The 24,578-nt window shown below is 50.8% G+C and overlaps 3 protein-coding genes across 4 annotated transcripts in view; 2 read left to right on the top strand and 1 right to left on the bottom strand.

Annotated features, from left to right (window-relative positions):
- Window positions 1–7,205, top strand: part of WDFY2 (WD repeat and FYVE domain containing 2) — a 177,317-nt gene extending 170,112 nt beyond the window's left edge. For both annotated transcript variants that reach the window (XM_030309887.2, XM_030309903.1), the window contains exons 9-12: window positions 661–762; window positions 1,586–1,716; window positions 4,167–4,275; window positions 5,332–7,205. In XM_030309887.2, the coding sequence (XP_030165747.1) occupies window positions 661–762; window positions 1,586–1,716; window positions 4,167–4,275; window positions 5,332–5,361 (372 nt within the window). In that variant the 3' untranslated portion in view covers window positions 5,362–7,205. The remainder of the gene's footprint in view (window positions 1–660; window positions 763–1,585; window positions 1,717–4,166; window positions 4,276–5,331) is intronic.
- Window positions 1–24,578, bottom strand: part of DHRS12 (dehydrogenase/reductase 12) — a 58,539-nt gene that overhangs the window by 6,254 nt on the left and 27,707 nt on the right. The window contains 2 exon segments of the mRNA XM_032593444.1: window positions 19,540–19,643; window positions 20,905–20,966. Of these exon segments, the coding sequence (XP_032449335.1) occupies window positions 20,940–20,966 (27 nt within the window). The 3' untranslated portion in view covers window positions 19,540–19,643; window positions 20,905–20,939.
- Window positions 16,261–19,157, top strand: LOC115514198. The gene is made up of 3 exons (XM_030316374.1): window positions 16,261–16,318; window positions 16,397–16,687; window positions 17,548–19,157. Exons 1-3 carry the CDS (start codon window positions 16,261–16,263, stop codon window positions 17,883–17,885), a joined length of 687 nt encoding a protein of 228 aa, XP_030172234.1. The 3' UTR covers window positions 17,886–19,157.

Raw genomic sequence — 24,578 nt, 5'->3', positions numbered from 1 at the left:
TGGGAGGCGGAATAGTATGTGGTCCATGAGGCAGAGAGCAAAGCCTGCACCCTTGCTGGGAGGCGGAATAGTATGTGGTCCATGAGGCAGAGAGCAAAGCCTGCACCCTTGCTGGGCCCTGCCGTGAGCGGAAGGTGGACATGCAGCTTCCCTGAGTACCCACTGAGGCCACATTGTATCCTTCCCACACAGGTAGCTGTGTGTATGTGTCATGTGCAGTTACACATAATTATATACAGCCAGAGCAGATATACGATCTGAGAATATGTGCTAAAGTCACCATGGCTCTCAGAACTCTGTGTGGCGTGGCCCCAGCCATCCCTGAATGCGCCTGAGCCCCAGCCTGTGCTGTTCCGCTCTCATGGTACTCTGCGTCGCCTTCTCAGGCCTTAGCACTTTCACTTATTTAAGTAATTGACATTCATAATATTTTCTTGTGTAGTCCTCCATGATGACAGAGATTCTTTTAATTCACCACTACGTCCCCCAGGGCTCGACGCACAATAGGCCTTCAGTGAATATTTTTTCAATGACTAACTGAGCAATCATACCTCTGTTTCTTGTAAACACATCTTGATTCTGTAACTTTCATCGGTGTTAATCGTTCATTGTCCTCACTGCTCCTCACTGTGTCCTGTTGCGTGTGCTTTATTTCACAAGACCCCTGAATGGTTGGACAGCGACTCCTGCCAAAAATGTGATCAGCCTTTCTTCTGGAACTTCAAGCAAATGTGGGACAGTAAGAAAATTGGCCTAAGACAGGTGGGTGATACAGATCCCTCATCAGAATGTAATAGAGCGGAAATAACTTCACCTGTGATCTTAGAAGAACCAGCACCCTGGGCAGAAGTTGGCGGGGACGGTGCGGGGGGCGGGGGGGTCAGTTATAACCCTGCAGCCACTTTGTGACTGCACATGAATTTATTCCCTTATCGACTGCAGCTCATTCCTTCTGGGTTCAGCTTCTGTAGTGCCTTGTTCCAAGTAGTTAAGGGATGTGATTTTAGAATTCTAGTGGCGTCTACCGAAACACATCGTAAAATTAGAGGGGTCATGCTTATCTCATAGTGGTACCAAACCATGAAATTATGTAAGTGGTGTTTATTTCTTCTTAATAATTTCACTTTCTCTCCTGCCATCTTAGTTTTCATCATTTAGATCTACTCATAATAATAGAGCATTTTCAGTCTGATTCGAGGTTGGATTTGGTCCTCCCCAAGGAAATCAGTGTTAGTCACCCAGCCTGAGCGTGGCCTGAGCATGAATTGGGCTTCACTCATGTTCTCCTTCATCCAGCAGCATAATCTGTGGAGTTCATACTAATGATGGCTGGGAAGGACCGAGAATGGGCGAAAGGGGGCTGTGGTAGGGGTGGGGGAAGGGGCGGGTGCGGTGGCATGAGCAGATGTCTTTCCAGCAGCTTTCCTTTGAATAAAGAGCCCCGAAGAGAACACGCCTGGTGTGTTCCTTCAGTTTCCTGGGCGCTCTTGTTTAACATCCTCCCCTGAATGCTGTTGACCACGCCTGAGCCTGGTAAGGCAGAGGCGTGGGAGCCACAGCAAGAGTGCGCTCTCTCTCCCACCAGCACCACTGCCGCAAGTGTGGGAAGGCCGTCTGCGGCAAGTGCAGCTCCAAGCGCTCCTCCATCCCCCTGATGGGCTTCGAGTTTGAAGTGAGGGTCTGTGACAGCTGCCACGAGGCCATCACCGATGAAGAGTGAGTTCCAGCAATGCGCAGGGCTGTCAGGGTGAAAGAGAGAATGTGATCTGGGAAGCTGCCCTCGGCACCTCAGCCGTGACCAACGGTGTCCTCGTTCCTGCTGGTTTAGAATAGAGACCATGGCGGGGTGCCTGGGTGGCTCAGTGGTTAAGTGTCCTTGTTTTGGCTCAGGTGATGACCTAACGGTTCATTGGATTGAGCCTCACTGCTTGGGATTCTCTCTCTCCCCCTCTCTCTCATGCTTACCCCCTCCTCCTCTCTAAATAAATAAATAAACTTAAAAAAATTTATAGAATATAGACCATGGCAAGTGGGTAAAGCCCTCCTTCCTTCCAAGAGATGCGTGTTCTCTTACGAGACAGGAAAAGGGAGTACACATGAAGAATTCATGTCTTCTGTGCTTTTCTCCACCCCCAAGGACATGTGCACTGCAAACAGATGTTCTTCCAGCAAACCCTTCTATCTGTTTATTTCCTTAAGGGTTGCTCAGGAGTGTAGGAGCCCAAGCTTCACTTTCTAGCCCAAGCTGCTATCTTTACAGGAGCTGAATCAGCCCACAGGCTCCAGAAGTTGGCGTCTTCTCCAGAATCGCTAAGCCACTTTACCTAAGAGGCCAGGACTGCCGGCCGTGCGGCTACTCAGTCTTGCTTGTTGGTCTTGCCCAATATCCTCGGACCTTAGGTTACTGCACGTCAGCGTTGGGATGTGTACGTGGAGGGGCACATCTGTGTTACCCCTTGAATGCCGCTACTTCCAAAGTGCCCCAGGAGTAAACAGAATGCTTTGCAACACGTTCCCCTTATATAATGGATGACGGCACGCTCTCCTGAGGAACTTACCTGCCCGATTCTCCCCCACCTACTCCCGTACCTTGTCTACAGTAGAATCATTTTAAGTATAAGATAGGTGTCTTGTAAGAGGCACGTAGATAGAAACACATTTAAGATGCACCGGAGGAAGTCAGCATTTAAAGGAAATTCTTGGCAATTAATAAACCAAAGCATTCTCTTACAGATAACCCTAACTTACGTGTTTTTTCCTTCTTATTTATCCATATCAAATATAAATTAAGATGCCCTTGCATCAATAAGCATTTATATTCATTGATTATTTTCCACTCATCATATGTGATGGAATTCATAAGAGAGTTCTTTTTCATTAGAGAGCTGCAAGAAACTTTAGAGATATTCTAAATTAATTCTTCATTTAATAGATAAAGACACAGACCCAGATAGCCTAGGCAACAGCACATTGAACCTAAATCTTGAATTCTAAATATTTGAAAGTGACCGTTTTAGAATACTCAAGATCTGTGCTGCAGACTTAGCTACAGGTAACAGCCGTCTTCAGAGAGCCCACTGCAGAGTGGGCCCCCTTGAAACACGAGGAGAGGACAGCCGTCTCCTTCCCTATGTCCCTCCTTCCCCCTCCTCCCCATGTCACCGTTTGTCCTGCCTCTTCTGCTTTGCCTCTAGACAACCTAGGCAGTTGACAAGACTTCTTACCAAAAAAAAAAAAAAAAAAAAAAAAGCTCAGATGAAAAAATACAAAACAAATAATGATGTTTGTTGATAGGTTGTTTTACCGGTTAAAGAGTTAGAACACCATAGAAAAACTAAGAAGCCTGCGAGTTAACACCAGGAACACAAGGAAATAGATTAGGCAGCCCTTCAGTTAGAATGGTAATAGTATCTTAGGCTTTGTAACAGGTGTGCTTTTTGTTTTTAATAGGCACAGGTACCAGCAAGTTCTTCTGAGACTTAGCAAAAGCATTGAGGCGTTTGTTTTAAGATTTGTCAAAAGCATCAATAGAGATTTTCATAGGCTCTATCAGAGCAACAAGTAATCCGTAAGACTTTGGGAAATGTCATCATCTCTTTCCCATTCTGGAGAAGACAAGAATCGTTGCACCTTAAGAAAAAAAATCATCAACAGGTTCCCAGGGACTAACAGTAGATATAAAGAGTAATTTTAAAGTGAGTAAGTCTTGGGGCACCTGGCTGGCTCAGTCGGTAGAGCATGCAACTCTTGACCTAGGGGTTGTGAGTTGGGGCCGCATGTTGGGTACAGACTTTACTTAAAAATAAAATTTAAAAAAAAAATTTAAAAATAGGGGCACCTGTGTGGCTTATTTGGTTGAGCGTCCAACTTCAGCTAGGTCATGATCTCGTGGTCCATGAGTGCGAGCACTGCATTGGGCTCTGTGCTGACAGCTCAGCTCAGAGCCTAGAGCCTGCTTTGGATTCTGTGTCTCCCTCTCTCTCTGCCCCTCCCCCTGCTTATAATCTGGCTCTCTCTCTCTCTCAGAAATAAACATTAAAAAATAATAAATAATGTGAAGCAGTCTTAGCCATTTGGCTGCAAATTAGAGCTTAATGACACCTTAGGTCTCTTTCATTCATGTGTCACTACTTTTCACTCTCGGAAACTTACTTTGCTCCTTCTAGACGTGCACCCACGGCTACCTTCCATGACAGTAAACATAACATTGTGCATGTGCATTTCGATGCAACCAGAGGATGGTTACTGACTTCTGGAACTGACAAGGTTATTAAGGTAGGATGCCATCTCATTTTAGAAGCTTTCCATCTTTGGCCCTATGTAAATATACCGGAGCCCCAAGACGGTGTGAGGTCTGCTCACAAGGTTACTCTCAGTGGTGAGTGTTTTTGAGAACCCATTACGTGCCAGGCCCCACGCCAGGACACGGGCTTCACACACCAAAATCGGACGTGGCTCTTGGCTGCAGGCAGCGGGTAGTCTACTGGGGACGTACTCTGTCTTTTTGACAGTTACTAATAGGTCATGTGTTCAGCAGCCAAAAGAGTGATACAGGCAAGAATTACCTGAAGAATTCAGTGGAGGGGGATGGGGCTGCTGGAGATGGCTTCAGGAAGGTGGTGGGGTTTGAGCCGAGCATTGAAGGAAAGGAAGGACTCAGGTAAGCCAACAAGAAGTAAACGAGCTCTTTCCCCCGTGAGATCAATTAATCCAGAAGCATTCCTCCAGGGCCTCTCTGAGGACTGTGCTGGACCGCATGGATTTGGTACTACAGCAGAGGCCCAGGACAGGAGGGGCCACAGCTGCGCCACCCCTGACAAACAGGCACAGGGTCGCCTGGCACACCGGCCCACTCTGGGCCCTTCTGGGAGGCGGCCACAGGATGCGGTGGCTACAATAACCCCCTTCGAAGCCACTAGGCCTCTGTGACTTGGAGCAAGTTAGAAGTCAAGTCTGGGAGCCTTGGTTCCTTCATTTTTGAAAATGAGACATCTTAGAGGACCTTGAGAAGACTGAATGAGGGAAGATACAGGAAGGACACAGCACATCCCTGGCGCCCATTGGGTGCCTAACACACGTCTGTTCCCTTGCCCCTTAAGTGAATCTGATCTGCCTTATTCTCCACTGGCTGGATTGAAATTCCCCACAGCCACGGTTTTAAAGTTTACGTGAAACATTTTCATGGCAAAATACTACTTAATAGATTTAGAAAGCACGTTAGCATAGCTCCTAGTTGCTTGTCAAAACGTTCGCTTGCATTCGATGGGGACTGTTTATCCTTAGCACAATTGAATTTTTAATTCATCAGATGTTTTCTTTTCCTTTTCACAGTTGTGGGATATGACCCCAGTCGTGTCTTGATGACACTGCAGGCATCACAAAGATAGTATTTACTCAAGAAACGGTTGTTCTAATCCACATCATTACTGGAGCTGCAAGCGGACGTGTGAGAGTTCGAGAGAAACTGCAGAGCGGGGCTGAGCTGACGGGGTAGCAACGCGTACAGGGGTGAGCTCGTGAGTGAACGCTGGCGAGGGAGACTTTCAACGCGTTCATACGATATAAAAGAAGATATTTTTTTAGCAAATGGTTTATACGGTCTGGCTGTGCTACATTGTTTTGAGCATACCGAAAACTTTGTGTGGGGTGTTTAATTTTTACATTTTTCAACACTTCGTTTTAGTTGTTGCTTTGCGTGTTGGAGAAATGACGGAGGCATCTGTTCAGGGTATTTTTGGTCATTATAAAGTCGTTTCCATGTTTTCTTCACTTCCGGCACATATTCTGTGGTCAGCGTCTTTTTCTTCTGTTACCTACTCTCCGCTTCATCGGCTCTTTGCCAGTGTGTTTATATTTACGCTCTTTCTTCTCAGCGTTTCCGCTTTCACAGAAATCCTCTTCAACAGAGAGAGCTGGGAAACCATTCATGTGGGTTTTCCAACCGACTTCTTGAATCACGTGAAGAGTTATCCCTTTGACACGTCTCACTCGCTCATGTTCTGAGTAGACATGACCTTGTGCTTCTGCCTCCGTGTCTCCGTCTTTCCCACCTTACAAAAAGGCTGTGAGAAAGCTGCTCCCAACCACCGTCCCCACAGAGGTGGGTGATTGTAACTCAGAGCTTCAACTCACAGTGCCTGGGTCATTTCTAATTCATTTGGAGCTGTCTGAGCCTTTTCTGTTTTGGCTTTATTCACATAGCTCTTCCTCGCTCACAATATTCAAAACAAACACAACACAACAAAACAAAAACCCGTGACCTTCGGGGGGGGGGGGGAAAGCATCTGTAAGATGTGTTTTTCCACGCTGCACCTCTGAATTTGAATGTGTTCGTTACTGCGAGATCGTATCCTGCTCTACTCACCATCTGTATTCTCTTCCCCTTTAAAAACTAGATATTTAAAGATTTTGATCTTAATGTATTTCAGAACACTGTGCACACTTTCGTACTAAACCTGTGTGATCTGAGACGTAAAAGGTACCGAGTCGTACAGCTCATACTGTGTTCTGGTTGGGAATGTTAAAAATTTTTTAAAAAGTGGGTGGGGAGCTTAGAAAATGAACCTGAAGAGCTCTCGGTTGAAGGGAATCCAGACAGACTTGATGAAGTGAAATACTCTTATGTGTAGTGACTCACCTCAGGCCATTGAAGTCCCTTTTAGGAATCTTATTTTCACCTGTAAAGCCAGACTGCGTTAGCAGCAGGCATGCACGATGAGCCTGCCCCGTTGTTCGCGCTTTACATGTACCGCCTCGTCACCCTCCCCTGGCAGGGGCGGCCGGGGATCACTAAGTCTTGAGATCACCAGTTTAAATCAAGCCTCGCCGATAAACAGGCCAATGACTTGCCCTTCACTATCCATATTAGCTTGTGCATTCCTGATTTGACAGTTTTTTGGTGGTAGTATTTGAACTGCTCCTGATTTTTCTTTCGCTTCAGGGGAAGCCATTTTTTTGCCCCTCGGGGACTATTCATTGCTCTTCTTTCCAACCAGGAAAAGTACTACCAGCCTTACGTGGCTGCCGTACTCCCATTCTCTGAAGACCCCTGACACTGGCCCGTGTACGACCGGGGAGGGGGGCTTCCTAGAGAGGGTCCGCTGCTGCAGCGCTGGGAGGTAGGACTAGTGCGCACGCCCCGTGCAGCCAGAGTAATGGCGGCCATCACCCGAGACCTCAGACCGGATGAGCTCACGTGCCCAAACGCTAAGGTTGCACGTGCGCATGCGCGTGCACACACGCCCACGGAAGCGGTTACCACCGGTCACGTCACTGTCCCCTTCCACATGACCCTTGCTTACCATCAGTTAGTTGCCTGTTATAACTAATCCGAGTCTTTTCTGCATGATTGTGAGAGAGCTTTAAAAAGGGAATTCAAATATTCAAATATCTATATTATAGTCTACTACGAGAACTTGGAGCCGCTTACTAAGTTGCACATGATAGAGAACCATGTGTTGGAAATGAGTAATAGAAATTAATCTGTTTTCCCTTCCTGGGTTTTGGAGCGTGGCCTGTATAACGGAGAGGGAGAAGTGTTAGGGAAGCGGTAGACCAGTGCCCCTCAAGCCTGACGTGGATGTGAGTTAGGTCTAGACGAGCTCACACCCCACCGGGGAAGCTGCCTGCCCCTAAGGGGTCACGAGTGTATACCGCGGTCCCCCTGGTGACCCTGCACTTCACTGCAGCCATCTCCCTCCCAGCACGGCGGGACCCCAGCCCTCAGAGCCACTCGGAGGTCGAAACCACTCGACACCCCACCGATGAGAGTCGCGATCGGAAACCACAGATGTATCGTGGCATCCGCTGCTCCGCCTTTTCCTTTTTCCTCGTCTGTGTGGGTGCTTGAATTTGGTGAGAAGCGCTTAGCAAACCAACTGTGCGTGTTCGTGATACTGTGAATTCTTTGAGTTTTACATTGAGTGCCTCCGCCATTTTTGTGACTCATGGAGAGAGAGACGCGGGTGGTGCGTGTCTTCCAAGCATTTTGTGGCTGAAGGCTTCACCCATTAGGACTGAAGGCTGGCACCAGCACTTGGCTCTGCTCCTGTCCAGGTTAACTGTCATAGTTCTTGTTTTGCCCTATTGGAATTGCACTTTACATATGTTTTTGCTCTGTTACTTGACCAGTTCCGGCAAGTGATGCCTTACCTGAAACTGGCAAAACTGCACACATGTCATGCACAGACTTATTCTTCGTTTGGTAGGATAAAACCAATCACCTGCTCTCAGTTTCTCCAAAGAAATGTTACTGGAACCTCTAGCTGCCTGGGTTTGTGTCCACAGTAGCGAAAGTCGTTTTAAATTAAGCACTTGGAATTGCATGTCTTTTTATATGCGGTCAGTCAATGACGTGTTTCTCATTTGGTTGTTTGAATTATTCAAGGAATCATAAAATCACAAAACTGGAAGGGATCTTCAGAGATCTAGAATGTTCCAAGCAGAAAACATGTAGTCACACCAGGCAGTTGGATACAGCTGAGGTGTAAACAAGAGAACCTAAAAGAAGAGTTTTTGAGGAACAGTTGCTTTTGGACCTTAACTAGTAATGGCATGACTAGGAGGAGTGACTTCCAAGCAGCTCTTGGGAACCAGATTTGATGCTCTTATAGGTGAACCTGACACTTCTTTTGGCTCCAGCCTTGTTTACGAGTGGATGGGTACTACTCAACGAGGCAACTATTGCTGGTCTTGATCAGAATAAACTCATTCTGGCGCTCTTCTCCGTGGACCACCCCAGCAGCCAAATCCAAGTGGAAATCCAAGGGTGTTGAAAATTCATCTTCCCTTTTGTCTGAAGGCTAGCCTTGAGTCAGTCTTTCTTAGGGAACGTGATCACCTTTTCATGGTTTGGGATTCTTTTTTTTTTTTTTTTTTTTTTAATGTTTATTTATCTTTGAGAGAAAGAGACAGAGTGCAAGTGGGAGAGGGACAGAGAGACAGACACACAGAATCCGAAGCAGGCTCCAGGCTCTGAGCTGTCAGTCAGCACACAGCCGGACATGGGCCTCGAACTCATGAACCACGACATCATGACCTGAGCCCAACTGACTGAGCTACCCAGGTGCCCCAGATTCATTTTTAAAAAGCATAATTTACTTTTGCTTAAAAATCAATTTTTAAAGCCTGGATTTTGACTTTTAAGTAAAGGGATAGCTCTAAACTGTGTACCAAAGTTACTGGCCACAAATATTCATTAAATGAGATTCCTTTGCTTTTGCCTTTTCATTGTTTAATTGTATGTGAGCGATCTCCTTCCCTAAGATATATATTTTAAAGTAAAAGAAAGCACTTTGCCCAAACACTCTTCTTTTTCTCTCCTTTAAAATAATGGTAAATTTTGGGGCGCCTGCGTGGCTCAGTCGGTTATGCATCCGACTTCGGCTCAGGTCATGATCTCACGGCTCATGGGTTCGAACCCCAAGTCAGGCTCTGTGCTGACAGCTCAGAGCCTGGAGCCTGCTTCGGATTCTGTGTCTCTCTCTCTGCCCCTTCCCTGCTTGCGCTCTGTGTCTCTCTCAAAAATAAACATTTAAAATTTTTTTTTAATAAAAATAAATAAAATAATAGTAAATTTTAACTGAAAGTGGGTATCTAGCAAGTTGACTGGGAAGCACAGAGTTCTCTAGGTGCTCCTAGAGATCGTAGCCCACTTGAGCCATCTGTTGAGTGTCCACCACATACGAGGGCTTTGAACCAGGCCCTGGGGTGCCGGGGTCCACTTCCTGGCCTGGGCAGAGGCCACACGGGGGAGCAGATGGGTCATTTCAGTCCCATGTAGTTCATTCAGTGAAAGGAGCATGCTTGAGGTCCCCCCGGGGAGTTCTGCGCAGGGTGCCCCTCCCCCAGCAGAAAGGGTTTCTGAGCCGGTTAAAGGTGGAGGTGGGGTTAGTGGAGTCGGGAAGTGACCTGTTGGCTGCAGAAACAGAAACAAATGCCTACGATCTGGCATCAGCCTGGTACGCAGAGGCCACAAGTGGTTTGGAGTTGCCGGAGAATAATCGCACGCTCAAGCGGCAGTCCTGGGGCCCGAGCTCTTGTCATTACGGGCGGGCCGCACATTACGGGAGGGAGGCCGCACACAGTTCTCCAGGAGGGGTTCACTCAGAGTTTGAGAGTCAAGTTTTCCTGCAGCTGAGGCTAGTATCAAAGTTTGTTTGTTTTGGGGCGCCTGGGTGGCGCAGTCGGTTAAGTGTCCGACTTCAGCCAGGTCACGATCTCACAGTCCGTGAGTTCGAGCCCCGCGTCGGGCTCTGGGCTGATGGCTCAGAGCCTGGAGCCTGTTTCCGATTCTGTGTCTCCCTCTCTCTCTGCCCCTCCCCCATTCATGCTCTGTCTCTCTCTGTCCTAAAAATAAATAAACGTGGAAAAAAAAAAATGAAAAAAAAAAAAAAAAAGTTTGTTTGTTTTTCCTTTAGAAATACCTGGGATTGTTATGTTAAAATGGCCCTTGGTAATTAATTTTTGAAGTTTCTGGAGGCACAGCCCCGTCCTGGAGGCCGTGAGGTGGAGCTGGAGACCGCTGCATGCATGGACTCGGCCTGGGAGAACTTGCCTGCTAGTTCCCTTATTGCGCAGGTGGGCCAGTCTCGGCTGCTCCCCTCTGAGAAAGGAAAGAGCTTGCCTGGGGCAGGGGGAGACTGTTCTAGACAACTGTGGCCAAGCCCGTCGGTGCGTACGCAGGCGGCTGCCCTCGATTTCCCTGTTGGCCTTAAATCGTTCTCGCAAGTAATGGGTCGTCTCAGTACAGTGTGGCAAATGTGATAAATCCTCCACCTAGTGGCACTGCCAAGTGGAAGGGAACATTTTCCTCAATTCAGAGACTGTGAAAAGGGCTCAGGCAGCCCCCACCTCAGATACCCGGCCCTGCCCAGCCAGGGCACCCCAACATTCTGCCGTGGGGCTCGGCACTTTCTAGTTCTTGCCACTGCATCCGTTCGCCTTTGTCTTGCACTAGCCAGGTATCGTGTGTCCGTAACTTAATTCAGGGTACCCGTGTTCATTTTTCAACTTCTGCTCAAGTTTACAACCAAGAATTACATACATACCAACCCTTGGGGTTTTTAGTTTGTAAATTTGCCCGTGAACATTATCCCTTCCACTGAGAAACCTATTTAGGCCTAACACCCAAAAGCAGTCTTCAGAAATTAGATCTGCCCAATACTGGAGTGGGATTCCTCCCTGTGTTCCCCGTGCCAGGAAATGTTTGCACAGCCAGTAGACAGCCCCTTGTCGGCAAAGTGGGAGGGAGGCTGAAGCCTGGAGTAGGGATCGAATTTGATGATCGTCCTTAAGACCCCTTCCAGTCCTGCGATCCTGTGATTCCATTTATGTTGTTTACTGTTTGACTAGTGGCTGACATAGGAATGTCTTTGTCTTCCGTCACATCACATAAACTGCTTACTGCGTGTTTCCATCTAGAGGTCTGAAGAAGAGAAAGAAGGTGGAACTTGATCATGGTACCATCTCATTAAAAATAGATACCTCAAACTGTCCACCTTTGTGACTTAAGAAGCGTATCTGACTTTCTTGGGAGAGACGGTGTCAGGGAACCGCAAGTTAGTTTTGACATTAGATTTAGGATCTGACCTTGATAACCTTTCTCCCTCGGTTCTCTGGGAATCAGAAGAGGGCGAACTGTACTACAAAAAGGGAAAATGGTTTGAAAAAAGTATTTCATTTGTCTACACTTTTCTTTTTCCCATCCAGGTAGATGGCAGCCTTAGGTCAGTAGCATCCACCCGTATGAGGTATAGACCAAACACTTGTGTCACTGGTAACCATGGTACTCTTGATATATTTGTGTTTGACGCCATTTGCCTTGCTTTTTTAATGACTTTTTTTCACGTACTGTCATTTTGCAAAAGAAAATCTTTATATGAAAAGGACAAAAACTGTTACTAACTGGACAACAGGGAAGGTGCTAGCTCCACGTTCGTGCCTGCCTCCCACTCTTCATAACCAGGGAAATGGACTCTGCCATCCTGCACGCCGTCAGTCTGTGGCCACCTCCGCACCTGGCCGCAGCAGGCACGTCACTTTTCGGGTGTCTTTTTCTTTCTTTCTGAAATGAGATTCCCCAAGGGGTCAGGCTGAGAAGGTAATGAGCCCGAGGCTGGAACCGATCTCTCACGTGTGGTTCCAGCAGAACCCTCCGGCATGGCCATGCTGTCTGCCGGTAGAGTCCGCCAACCAGACCGGACAGGCTTGACCTTGACTTCCTGACTGGTCCGGTGAGACGGAGCAAGAATTTCTTACCATGTCAAAATGTCTGTATCCCGTTCTCTGTTCAAATGCTGCTGGATGTTGTGAATGTTTTTCAACTCTGCTCACTTTCCCACTGTGTTCCCCCTGACTGAAACATGCCTGTAGCCATTACCAATGTAAGAGACTCTCAATGCAAAGTTGCCTCCACGGTTTAAAATAAATCTCTGTGGAAACCTGCCCGCATCTGTGGTCCCTCATTGTTGTCGTCAAGCTGAGACGCGCGGCCACATGCATCCCAACAGCCCCGCTTTGGTGCTAACCGTGGGAGGGAAGGGAAGTCTCTGGGCCATTCCTGCACCTGGCTGTCCAGACCTAGGGAGAGCCACAGTCTGGAAACCAAGGTGAGCCACCGTTTACCCCAGGCTCTGCACAGCAAATGGGCTGTGGCCGCGTAGTCCTTTTTCTTTTCTTATCTTTCACGTAAGTCTGCTTTAACTGTATTGAAACTTTCCAACTGAGGAGAAAGGACTTCAGGGCTAAAAACTCAGGAAGCCAATTTTATGGATCGGAAGAGAGGTGGGAAGAAAACAATGGCTTGCGTGGCACTGAACAGTGGGTGGGGTCGCTGGACTGCCCTTCACACCAAGGCCCTGTGACTGGTGGCCCCTCTCCCTCCTGGCCCCTTTGTGACAACCCACCCACACCCTGCACTCCAGAAGTACCGTCCACTCCGCCCACCCCGTTTTCTTCGGAAAAGGACGGATGCAAATGGAGCCGACACTCGCTGACCTTCCGGGCAGGCGCACCCAGAAAACCCCTTCCTGGGGTGCCTTGGCTGATAGCCTGGATCTGAGCACCTCTGAGGAACCGTCTACTTGGGTTTTCCTCCTCTATGAATGATGAGTGAGGGTTATTTTGCCTTGAACACCAAGAACATATGTAGATATTTCTATATGTGTTTATTGATGTTGTTACAACTTTGCAGTCATTAGGAGGTAAAATGGGGTAACACAGAAGTTTTTCAAACTAGCACTAGAATGCCAGGTACGTAATATTTTTTTAATGTTTATTTTTGAGAGAGAGAGAGAGCGTGCAAGCAGGGGAGGGGCAGAGAGGGGGCACAGAGTCCAAAGCAAGCTCCAGGCTCCGAGCTGTCAGCACAGATCCCGACGTGGGGCTTGAACCCACGAACCATAAGATCGTGACCTGATCCAAAGTCGGACACTTAACCAACTAAACCACCCGGGCTCTCTGCCACGTGCATTACTGAAGCCACTCCTAATCTTAAGCAAATGTAAACTGGCCTCATGTAATTTGTTCATGTCAATATGTGCTATCCCATATCATGCTTTGAGCCTAGGGCCACAAAGGGGCTGCACACGATGGAGGCAGGGTGGAGCCCTCTCCTGGGGTACGGAGGTGCACAGCCCATTAGCACGTCTCCCTCTTCCCGCCCTGCTTCCCTCAAACCAACAATGCAGGGTGATCTTAAACACAGAATTTTTAAGAAAACCAAAATTTCAAATCAAGGAGAAATTTGCACAGGGGGGGAATACCTGCTGCTGAAGGTGAAGGTTGGCTTGTTCCTGGCCCCGGTCATATTTATTTTAAAATTAAAGTTCCCAGTCTCCCTAAGTTCCTCGTCGCCAGGGGGAAGAAGTGGAGTCCGCCCACCGGCCCTTGGTGCCTGCCTTCCCTGGCCCTGAGTTGACTCTGGTCTGGCTTCCTTAGATCTCTGAGCCAGCTCTTCAGGATTTCTATTAGTTTCCTCTCTTCAGTCGATGAGGAGGATGGTCTGGCAAGAGGGCAAGTATGTGGGAACCGATTTCTGAGCTAAAAGTGAGGGAGAAACCAAGCTGTGAGAACGGCAGCTTCGTGACTGGCCTCTGCCTGTGGCTGCAAGGGCCCCAGATGGGTCGTGTCACCGACCCCTGCCAGGGGCCCACAAGTGCCGCCCCAGCCCTCAGGGGTCCACACGGAGGAATGTCCTGACGTGCTACATACAGCAGGGAGACCCAGCAGGGGAGAACAAGGAGTCAAGGGGAGTTTGCCTGACACAGACATTGGGGGCTGAGGGAGGGCCTTGGGGCAGGGGTGCGGCTGGGTGGGGCCTGCCCACGGCAGGAGTGTGAGGTGTTCGGGAACCGGGCAGGCAGGCGGTAGCCAGGGGAGAAGTGCAGCCATCCTCACGGCCACAGGGTCACCGAGAGCCTCACGAGGGCTCAAGAGTGGTTATCCGTGATGGAGAGAGAGCCAGAGAGAAGATGCGGCTTCCTCCCGGAGCTCAAGTGTTTCCTGGCCACCTCCTCCCAGCTCCTGCTCTCCCGGAGCTTGTCCCTTGGGACTCTGCCCAGCTAGAGAACAAAACCCCAACAGATAACCGCCTCCAGAAATAGAAAAGCCGAGTCACGGCCAACGTGCTTCGCGTTGCTGCTATGGAGGGATCCCGTTCCCCGGGGTTCGGTCAGCTTCCCAGGTGACCTTCCACCTCCCCGGTTGGGATCGCCTTTACCCAGGGAGGGCATGGCCTTGCCTAGGACTTTGATGACCCTGATCACAACCTGAGGACTTCCGTCTTCCAGGGACCCCCTGAGTTCAGAAAGACGGGGAAAAAAACGGGGGGTGTAAAATCTGGTTGAGGCACTTTACAAAACTCACCCCGACAGGCCAGGGACCCGTCTCACCGGTGAAGCCTGGGGACACTCATGGGGAAAGAGGACAGTCCCACCCTACCCTGAGTTTCATGGAGGGGAGGCTCCACATGGAGAGGCCCCAGTCTGTGGTTAGAGAGAGAGGGCGTGGGCCGCCTTCCCAGACCCTGTGCTGAGGTGTGCGGGGTCGCAGGGGCGGGGCGGCCACAGCACGCCGTCCTGGAGCCCGGTGCACGGCCTCGAGAAGAAAGGGACAGAGACACGAGGAGATTAGGATGGCATTCTCAAGTGAAGAGACTGTGGATGGCTGGCCTCCTTTTAATACCAGTACCGCTAGTAACACAAAGGACTGTGATCGGGAACTGCTCTCTTTCCCCTTCAAAACAGCACTCAGCCAAGCTGCTCGGCTTCCAGACCTTCTTGTTAGGCCCTGAGGGGTCGCCCCTCGGCCTGGGTGGAAAGTGCTGCCCGCCAGAGCCTGCGAGCGTGTCGGGTCCTGTGCCCTCCGGGCCCTGGGACATGGGCACCCGTCCCAGCCCATCCCGTGGGAGCGAAATCCCCTGCACAGCCCCCCTTCCCTCTGCATGCTAGACCCGGGTCTCCTTCCAACGGCGTGAGGGCCGCGCTGAGGCTGAGGCCGCTCGAACGCTCAGACTCCCGCCTCCCGGGTCGGCTGTCTGGCTCGAATGAGTCTGGCCTCTCAGAGTATCCTGGTTGGTGGCTTCTTGAATTGCTGAAGTGTTTTCTTCTTTTCAGGGAGGAACACGGTAAGAGCGAAGGAACTTTACTGCCTCTGCCAAGCTGCTCGGCCGCGTCCTCCCTCCCCACCCTGGCCCTTGGCTACACACAGGTTCCTCACCCAGCGTCACCTCCCCGGGGCCCCACTGCCGGCTGCAGGCGGCGGCCCATTTGCCCACGGGCCTCCGGGAACACAGCGTCTCTACAGTGAGCACACTGGGAAACAAAAGCGTTCTCCTGGGAAGCCAAGGAAAGAAAAGAAACCAGAGTAAACCTTCAAGAGCTGTAATGAGATCAGAGGATGTCAGAGCTAGAAAGGATCGTGTCCTGTAGGGCTCTCATTTTTTTAAATTAAAAATAAGCTTTTTTCTTCTTTTTTACAGAAGCAGTACTTACTTGTTTATTATGGTAAAATGAGGAAATACCGAAGAGCAAGAAGGAATCTGGCGCCTTCTGTTGCAGTGCTCGTGGAGGACAGGCGTCCATGTGCTCAGTCCCCCTGTCCAGCCCTCCCTCGGGTCTCCAGGGCCACAGCCGGGCTGCCTGAACCCAAGAGGCCTGGTCGTCGCTCCGTGACCTGTGGGCCAGGCACACAGATCCGGGCGGTGGGCTTCCTGGCGGAGATTTTGTAAGCACACAGGCTGACGGTGGAGGTGTCCGGATGATGCGCCCAGAGCACCAAGGGGCAGGGGGCCCTCCGCGGCCTGATGGCGCTCACCTCGGTCAGGCAGAGCCAAGCACGTCTCCCTCAGGAAGGGAGAAGAACCGAGAAGCCGCTCTCCCAGCATTCCTGGCCTGAGTCGCTCCTGGGGCGTGTGCTTCCCTGAGAACATCCCCTGGGCATTCGTCACAGGATATTCAGAGCCTCCTCGGGTCTGTGCATCAGAGGGCTAATCTGGGCCAGGTCTCCGAGCCAGGGTTCTGCAGCACGCTCCCCAGCACCAACTCACGTCTCCTTCTACGGCCGCGCGGGTATAGGAAGAATCGGATCACAAGGCATGCACGGTTTTGGAACCGGATCTCTTCATTTAATGATACGGTGCAGACAGTTTTCGTCTCCCACAGACACTTATCTACGGCAGGGTTTTCAGGTTTGAACAGATTTCTTGTACAGGTGTTCCATAATTTATCACCTCCCTCTCTCACTAGTGCTGCGACGAGCAGCCTCGTTTCCCAGATCTTTAATTATTTCTTAGGACTGACTCCAAGGATGTGTATCCAAATTAGGCTTCTAACAAACCGGCTCTCGGAGAGGGGGCAGCGGTGTTCGAGAGCGTGCTTCCCAGACGCTGTGGCCGGGCCCGGCTGGGCCGGCAGCCTCTGTGCTTGGTTCCCCCCTGTAAACGGGGTGACAGCGGTGCCCATCCCCTGGGGGCCGTGAGGACACACGCATCGTACCCAGGTGGCACTGGGAGTGGCCCTTGGCACCTCGGGTGTATGGGGGTGTCTGCTGCTGGGTTTAGTTCCCTTGTTTTAGGAGGTCTTTCCCGAGAGCTCCTCATAAAAGTTGGGAAGGGCAGATCCCGAAGAGAGCTGTGCTCGCCTTCTGTTCCAACATGCTTCCAGATAATTCCAGTTGTCTCCTTAGTGATTATTACTTACCTTTGCACACTCGCCATGTCTAGAAACCTGGGTGGGGGTGCGGGGGCCTGGGCCTGTCCCCAGGTCCCCATCGGTCTCCCATCAACTTCCCTCGGCCCCGGTTCATGCCTCTCTGACACGGGAAAGCCAGCGTTTACCAGCCCCCTCTGTCACCAGGCTGCCGGAGTCAGGACAGCTCGTGGAGGAGGGGCCCCCCAGTGGTCCCCCCGACTCCAGCACTGCCCCCCTCAGCCACGCCCAATGCAAACTGGAGACCAAAGCACTGCCTCTGAGGACAAGGCTTCTTCCTTTCTAGTCCCAATGTGCCCCTCTTAAAGCAATTCCCTAGTCCTCTTTACTCTGGTTTTAGGTCGTTCCTGGGGAGAGTCAATCCTGTGGCTGCTCTGCACGGAAGTTAAAGGCTGCGACCTTCCTGGCACGATGAGCAATGGAGCCAGGTGCCCTCGGGTCCCCCGCTCAGAACCCTCCGCCGCCTCTGGACCAGGGAGACTGGAGAGAGAAGGCGCCCTCAGGTGTGAGGCAAGGGAGCCGGCTGCAGGCGCTCGTCCCACAAGCCTCGTGTGGGACAGCAGTGTGCACAGATGTCGCTTCCCAGTCCTCCTGATCAGCTCTTTATGGACGCCTCCCTGGAAACCAGGGCTGCACCCTGGCCCCCCCTCAGGAGGTGGAAGGAGCATAAGAGAGTGACCATGACAATGAAGGAAGTCATGCTGCACGCTGCCTGGGCCTCCCGAGCCCCTCCCTGTGAAATTAGTGCCCAGATCTGCCCCTTTCCCAAGGGGGTCATGCCACTCTAGCCCTCGCTGTACCTAGGCTGGGTGAGGGCAGGATCTGCCCTGCTGGCTATGGGACCTCAGGCCCCCGGCACAGGCTGGCACCGAACGGGCTGCCCACTAATATGTGAGTTAACTCCCATCTTAGAGCGTGGGCCACACGCTGGACATGCCTGGAGAGCACACCCTGCACAGGAGCCTCAGCTGTATCTCCGCTGTTGCCCAATCCCAGGGCAGCTTGCTTATGCTTCGCAAAGAACTCCATCCGGGCCTCTTTTGTAATGAGAGACTGGTTTATTCCCGTGCCCCCTGGGAAAACTGGCAAGAAGTATGGCTCTTTGAAACATCAGGATTTCGAGGCCTGAGAAGTAATCCACCAGCAACGGTCCGCAGATCAGCGAGCAAAAGCGGGACATACTCGGGGCACGCGGAGGACAGAGGTGGAGTGGGGGAGCACTGGGCAGGGAGGCCTTCAGAGACAGACAGCACCAATGACAGGGGAGCTGACGGGTGCCGGCAGCTTCACAGACAATGAGGGAGCCCCCCCAGTTGAGTTTAAGGGCAAGAATGTCAACGTGGAAGTTACAGATGGGGCTTTTCGAAATAGCTGTCACACGCTGAGATACGGTGGTATGACTGTAGTTTCTGTTAAGATCAGGTAAGAGATCTGGACCCTTGCCTTTCATTGCTCCAGAACTGAACATGCACGCCCTCCAAAGCGAGCACAGGGAACCCAGTCACTGCTGTGACATCTGTGGCCGGTGAGCCAAGGGCTGCCCACAGGAGGGAGGAGTGACCTCTCACCATCCTTACTCTCTCTGAGCCGTGCGGGGCGGGGACGCCTCTGCCAGGCTCCTTCCTGTTCGGATGGTCGCCAGCCCTCGGCAACTCTTCTGTGGGCCTGAGAAACACTGAGAAGAGAGCTGGCAGCCTCTGTGGCTTCTCCCAGGAGCACGATGAAGGTCCTCCCTGGTCTGAGCACGGCCACGCCTGGCCCCTCACGAAGAGGACTCCCGCTGTGCCAGGAACTTTGCAGGGCCTGCCGTCAACTACTAGGATCCGAATCAATGTACATTCTACAATAAACCTGTTGTGGAAAAGGGCCCGTGTGGCACATTAATAAAATGCAGTCTTTTTTAAAAATTTTCATCCAAGTTAGCATCTAGTGTAAGAATGATTTCAGGAGTAGAACCCAGTGCCTCATCCCCTACATATGATACCCAGTGCTCATCCCAACAAGTGTCCTCCTTAATGCCCCTTACTCATTTAGCCCATCCCCCCACCCACCACCCCTCCAGCAACCCTCAGTTTGTTCTCTGTATTTAAGAGTCTCTTATGGTCTGTCCCCCTCCCTGTTTTCATATTTTGCTTCCCCTCCCTTATGTTCATTTGTTTTGTTTCTTCAATTCCACATATGAGTAAAGTCATATTTGTCTTTCTCTGACTCATTCGCTTAGCATAATACCCTCTAGTTCCATCCACGTTGTTGCAAATGGCAAGATTTCATTCTTTTTGCTCACCAAGCAATACTCCATAAAATGCAGTCTTAAGGAAGCCACGCCACTTACTTTGTTTTATGCACAGACCATAGTTCCATTAAGTGCCGTCCTTCCTCACTTAGGTCATTGGGATTCAGTGTCTGAACCAGCATTCCTCCCGAGGAGACTGTCGTCTACAATACGTACAAGAGAAGTTTATAAGCAAAAATGGACAATACCTTCCCATTCCTCTTCTCTGTCAAGCAGCATATTAGTTTTCTCAGTGGTGGTGGTAACAAATGGCCACAAACTTAGCGGCTTAAGGCCACACAGACGCGCTCTCTTACAGTTCTGGAGGCCGGAGGTCTGAAATCGAGGTGTCACAGAGCCGTGTTCGCTCTGCAAGTGTTAGGGGAGACCAGTGCCTCGCCTTCCCCGGCTTCCAGGGGCCGCCTGCATTCCTTGCTCATGGCTGCCCTGCCCCAGTGACCTCTTCTTCTCCCGGAAGGAGACCGTCTCCTTCTCCAACTCGCACTCACCTCCCTTCCTTCTGTTGACCCTCGTGCTTATGCTGGGCCCACCTGGATAACCCAGGATACTCCCCCCATCCCAATGTCCTTCATTTAGTCACTTGTGCAAGGTCCCCTTCCCCCACGTAAAGGTGACATAGTGACAGGTCCCAGGAATTAGGACACGGACCTCGGGGGGTGGGAGGTGGTCATCATTCTGCCCACTACCGCAGAGAGATGGCAGCCTGCGTGTATTGCCTTCTCCCTGATTTCTCTGAGCGGGTCATTTTAACCTATTAGGAGGGAACCGGCTCCACGAACCTGTCGTCTCTCATCAGAGCAGCATGCTCTCCAGGAAATGCACCCCCTCACCCTTGACCTGAATGCCTCCCACAGCCGCCCTGCTCTTCAGAGGCCTCCCTTTCCTGACGCTCTGCCCACTCCCAGATGATCGTGGGGAAAAGCCTCCGGGGAGGACTGGAGTCTTTAACGTTTCTAGTTGCATAGTTCTGCCTCCCTTTTCGCAGGGAATTCGTAGGCTGTGTGTGGGCGGCAGGCAGCCACCCGGCCGTGGCAGGAGGCAGGAGTAGGGGACGCGAAGGTGCTCTTCGGGTTCCCAGGAAGCCTCTACTGCCCGGATGAACATTCGGGAATCCTAGTCCACACGCCAGGAGCTCCTTAAGCATGTGTGTCCTCAGGGAGAAGCACCGGACCGACCCTCCTCTTGACCTGGGTCCCTCCCAGCCTTCAGTCAGCGCCTCTCCAGACACACCTCGATGCCGTCCAGGCTGGCACAACACTGCTTGATTTCAGGTGACCAAAGAGAAGGCCCGTGGGCCCACCGGACAAGCTGGCTCTCCCCGTGGGTGTGGACCAAATGTAGGCCCACCGGCTTCCCGTCAGGAACAACGCCAAACCCACAAAACATCCCAAGAGCTCAACTCACCGCTCTGGAGTCGTGTTCTTCCTCTGAGGCAGGGATCAGGGCACTCGTGAGATTACACACACCTGGGGAGGCACAGAGCGCTCGGTGAGGGTGGCAGGGAGCCACCTGGTGCCATGGGGCCCCTCCTGCCAGCGGCCCTGAGGAGGGGTGGGCGGGTGCCTGACGAATGCCAAGTGGCCGCCCGGGCTGCCGTCTCCCTCCCCTCAGAGGGTTTTCAGTCCAAATGCTGTAACTGGCTCCCGGGGGCTACTGCTTCCTTCTCGGGTCCCGTGAGACCCTCCTCTGCCCCCGGACTGGAGCCAAGATGCCTGAGAGCCCCACGTCCAGGGAGGAGGAGGTGCCCACGTTACAGGAAGGGGAGACACAAAGTGTACAACAGTCTACGAGCCCACCGTGTGCAGAGAGTTTCTATGTGCACGTAAGTCTGTCACGTCTGGTCGGTGCGTCGAAAAGGACGAATAGGAAATACAAAATTTAGTAATACTGCTTATGTCCCAAGGGTGGGATGAAGTAAAACGTTGACTTCCTTTGCTACCCATTTCTGCACTATTTGAATTAGAATAGTTTACAACAAGCATATAATTCTATGATTATTTCTGTAATCATAAAACATACATACACACACATTTTTAACAACATGAGAAAAATGCCGTTGAAGTGTGCCTGACACAGAACAATATTCACAATACACAGAATGCGAAGTTACAACAGGGCAGGAGAGCGGAGTCCCATTTCTGTGAGGAAAGGTATCAAAACAGGAAATAGCTGCAAGGATGATACTTTGGTGCACTAAAATGTTTAAAATGCTTATCTTTGAATGGTGGAATTATTGTTTGCCTGCCCTCGTGCCCATCTGTATTGTTTTTCAACGTGAGGTGAGAACAAGTAAGGGTTCCCAGTGCCAGGGCCCTGGGCTCTTTTCTGGGCCACTCCTGGGGGTTTCTGCTTGACCAGTTCCACCCAGTGCTGGACGCACCACCCTGGCAGTGCCCTGCTCAGCACCCAAGCCCGCAGGCGCAGCCTCGCACCACGGACGGGGCACCGGGGTGGGCGCTGGGAGCCTGGATTTGGGCCCCCACCAGCAATGGGACCGTGGGCAAGCCACCGTGGCAATTTCGGCCTTGGTTTCTTGTAGAGGGGAGACCGCTGGCCAGCCCACTTCCTAGGGTCAGAGGGTTCTGTGGAGAAATAAAATGCATGTGTGGACCGGAGGGCTCTCGGTGCATGTTTGCTTGTTACTTCGCTTCTGCATCAGCATTGGTAATTCCGGGTTTTGACTTCCATCCCAGACAGCATTCTTCATTGTCCACATCCCAGTTTATTTTTGGAGGGTCCTGCCTTGTGAGTCTGTGGATTCTGAAGTCTCCTGAGGACTCGGGCTCCAACAGCTGTTCCCCTCCATCCAGTGGCCTCAGACACTTCCTTTGTATTCACTGCCAGTGGCTCTCCGTGTGATTTCATTTGCGAGAAGGAGAAAGGCCTTCTGCCAAAAGCTATCTGCCCCATCGGCCTGCCACGGACGGATTGTCATAAATGACTCCTGAGCAAAGGAAATGAATGCTAGAAAGAGGTTCCACACGGCAGGCCTGCAGCCCCCTCCTCTGAGAGGCCCCGCTGCCCACACCCAGCCAGGCTGAGGGCCGGGCTTGCTCACCCTGCCTGTCCGGGCACACCTCGTCTCTCCTCGCCTTGGACTTGGATGGATGAGAGCCAAGGTGAGCCTGTCTGCACCTCCTCTCCCTACCTGGGAGATAGATGTGTGTTTTGTTGGCTGTTTCATCCCCTATGAGAATACACCTGAACCTTTTTTTTCTTTTTTTCTTTTCTTTCTTTTTTTTTTTTTTTTTGGGTGCAAAAAGCTAGTTTTATTAAAGCATGGGGAGGACAGGTCCAGTGGGCAGAAAGAGCTGCCAATTTAAACGTTAACAGAGTCTGCTGCAGGAAGATTGGCTGGGCCATTCATCCTGCCAGATACTCTCCTCTAGGGCACAGCCAAGTGGTAGGTGCTTTTTAAAATCTCCTGGAGAGGGACGCCTGGGTAACTCAGTTGGCTAAGCGTCCAGCTCTTTTTTTTTTTTTTTTTTAATTTATTGTCACGTTAGCTAACATACAGTGTATACAGTGTAGTCTTGGCTTCGGGAGTAGATTCCCGTGATTCATCACTTCCATACAACACCCAGTGCTCATCCCAACAAGTGCCCTCCTCAATGCCCATCACCCATTTTCCCCTCTCTGCCTCCCCCCAACCCCCCCCGCCACCACCATCAACCCTCAGTTTGTTCTCTGTATTTAAGGGTCTCTTATGGTTTGCCTTCCTCTCTGTTTGTAACTTATTTTTCCTTCCCTTCCCCCATGGTCTTCTGTTAAGTTTCTCAAATTCCACATATGAGTGAAAACACGATTTCTGTCTTTTCCTGACTGGCTTATTTCATTAGTGTCAAACTCTTGATTTCAGCTCAGGTCGTGATCCTACAGTTCATGAGGTCAAACCCACATCAGGCTCTATGCTGACAGCATGGAGCCTGCTTGGGAGTCTCTCTCTCTCTCTCTCTCTCTCTCTCTCTCTCTCTCTCTCTGCCCCTCCTCAGTTCACACTCCCTTTCTCTCTCAAATAGGGGCGCCTGGGTGGCTCAGCAGGTTGAACGTCCAACTTCGGCTCAGGTCATGATCTCACAGTTTGTGAGTTCGAGCCCCGCGTCGGGCTCTGTGCTGACAGCTCAGAGCCTGGAGCCTGCTTTGGATTCTGTGTCTCCCTCTCTCTCCCTGCCCTTCCCCTGCTCATGCTCTGTCTCTGCCTCAAAAATAAATAAATATTAAAAAAAATAGTAACTTGAAAAAAAATCTTTAAAAATATAAATAAATAAATAAATAAATAAACTTAAAAAGAAAAACTCCTGGAGATCCACAGTTTTTAGCCACAGGCCCTCCAAGGGTTTTTCTATCTTTTGAAGCTCTCCCTCAACCCAAGTGCACAAAACGGGTCTTTCCTTGACCTTCTCCCACGCCCACCGCTCCCAAAGGAGCAGATCTGATACATCATTTGCTTCTGTGCGCTTTCTGCCTCCCAGATCACCAGCTTCATCACTACAAAGAACATATGTAGCTCTTCACACACAGCACACATTTCTCCTCCCTGAGAAGGAGGTGAACCATCTCTCTTTCTGGCCACAAGCAATTTATAATCCTTGAGCCTCCCAGCCAGGTTTTGGAGGCCCTTCCCGAGTAACTACAGGACAGCAAAGGGAAACACGATAATAATCTGCTAAAAGAATAACATAAAAGTATGTAAGTAATGTATGTGTGTATATGTGTTTGTATGCGTGCATGTGTATAATTTTTTATTAAAAGAATTGAAATCAGGAGACTCCCAAAGAGGTCCGGTGACTTATCCAAGTTCCCAGCAAGTGCATGCGAAGTGGAAAACAAATTGGCAAATCCCCCTTTTCTTGACTCATTAAACCCCGGCTGAGTCCCAGGCAACACAGGTGCCAAGGGAGTGGGAAGGTATCCCATTGTTTGCAAGTATTATTCCCTGAGGATGAACTTGGCCCCGGGAGCTCTTTGCCCCACTTGTCCAGATCCCATCACAGGCCTGTTGCTAATCCCCACCCCCAACGTGAGCCAATGTCATTCTCCTCTCCCAAAGCTCTTCAACATCCTGGGCTTCCAACTGA

Source organism: Lynx canadensis, chromosome A1 (genome assembly GCF_007474595.2).
Source record: "Lynx canadensis isolate LIC74 chromosome A1, mLynCan4.pri.v2, whole genome shotgun sequence".
NCBI classification, from domain to species: domain Eukaryota; kingdom Metazoa; phylum Chordata; class Mammalia; order Carnivora; family Felidae; genus Lynx; species Lynx canadensis.
Note: the sequence above shows the minus strand (reverse complement) of the source record. Positions and strands in the feature narration are given on the sequence as shown.

Coding starts and splice junctions, on each gene's coding strand:
- LOC115514198 (XM_030316374.1), top strand. CDS start 16,261: ATGCGCCCAGAGCACCAAGGGGCAGGGGGCCCTCCGCGGCCTGATGGC. Junction 16,319..16,396: donor GCCTGATGGCGCTCACCTCG/GTCAGGCAGAGC, acceptor TCCTGGCCTGAG/TCGCTCCTGGGGCGTGTGCT. Junction 16,688..17,547: donor ATCTACGGCAGGGTTTTCAG/GTTTGAACAGAT, acceptor CTCTGGTTTTAG/GTCGTTCCTGGGGAGAGTCA.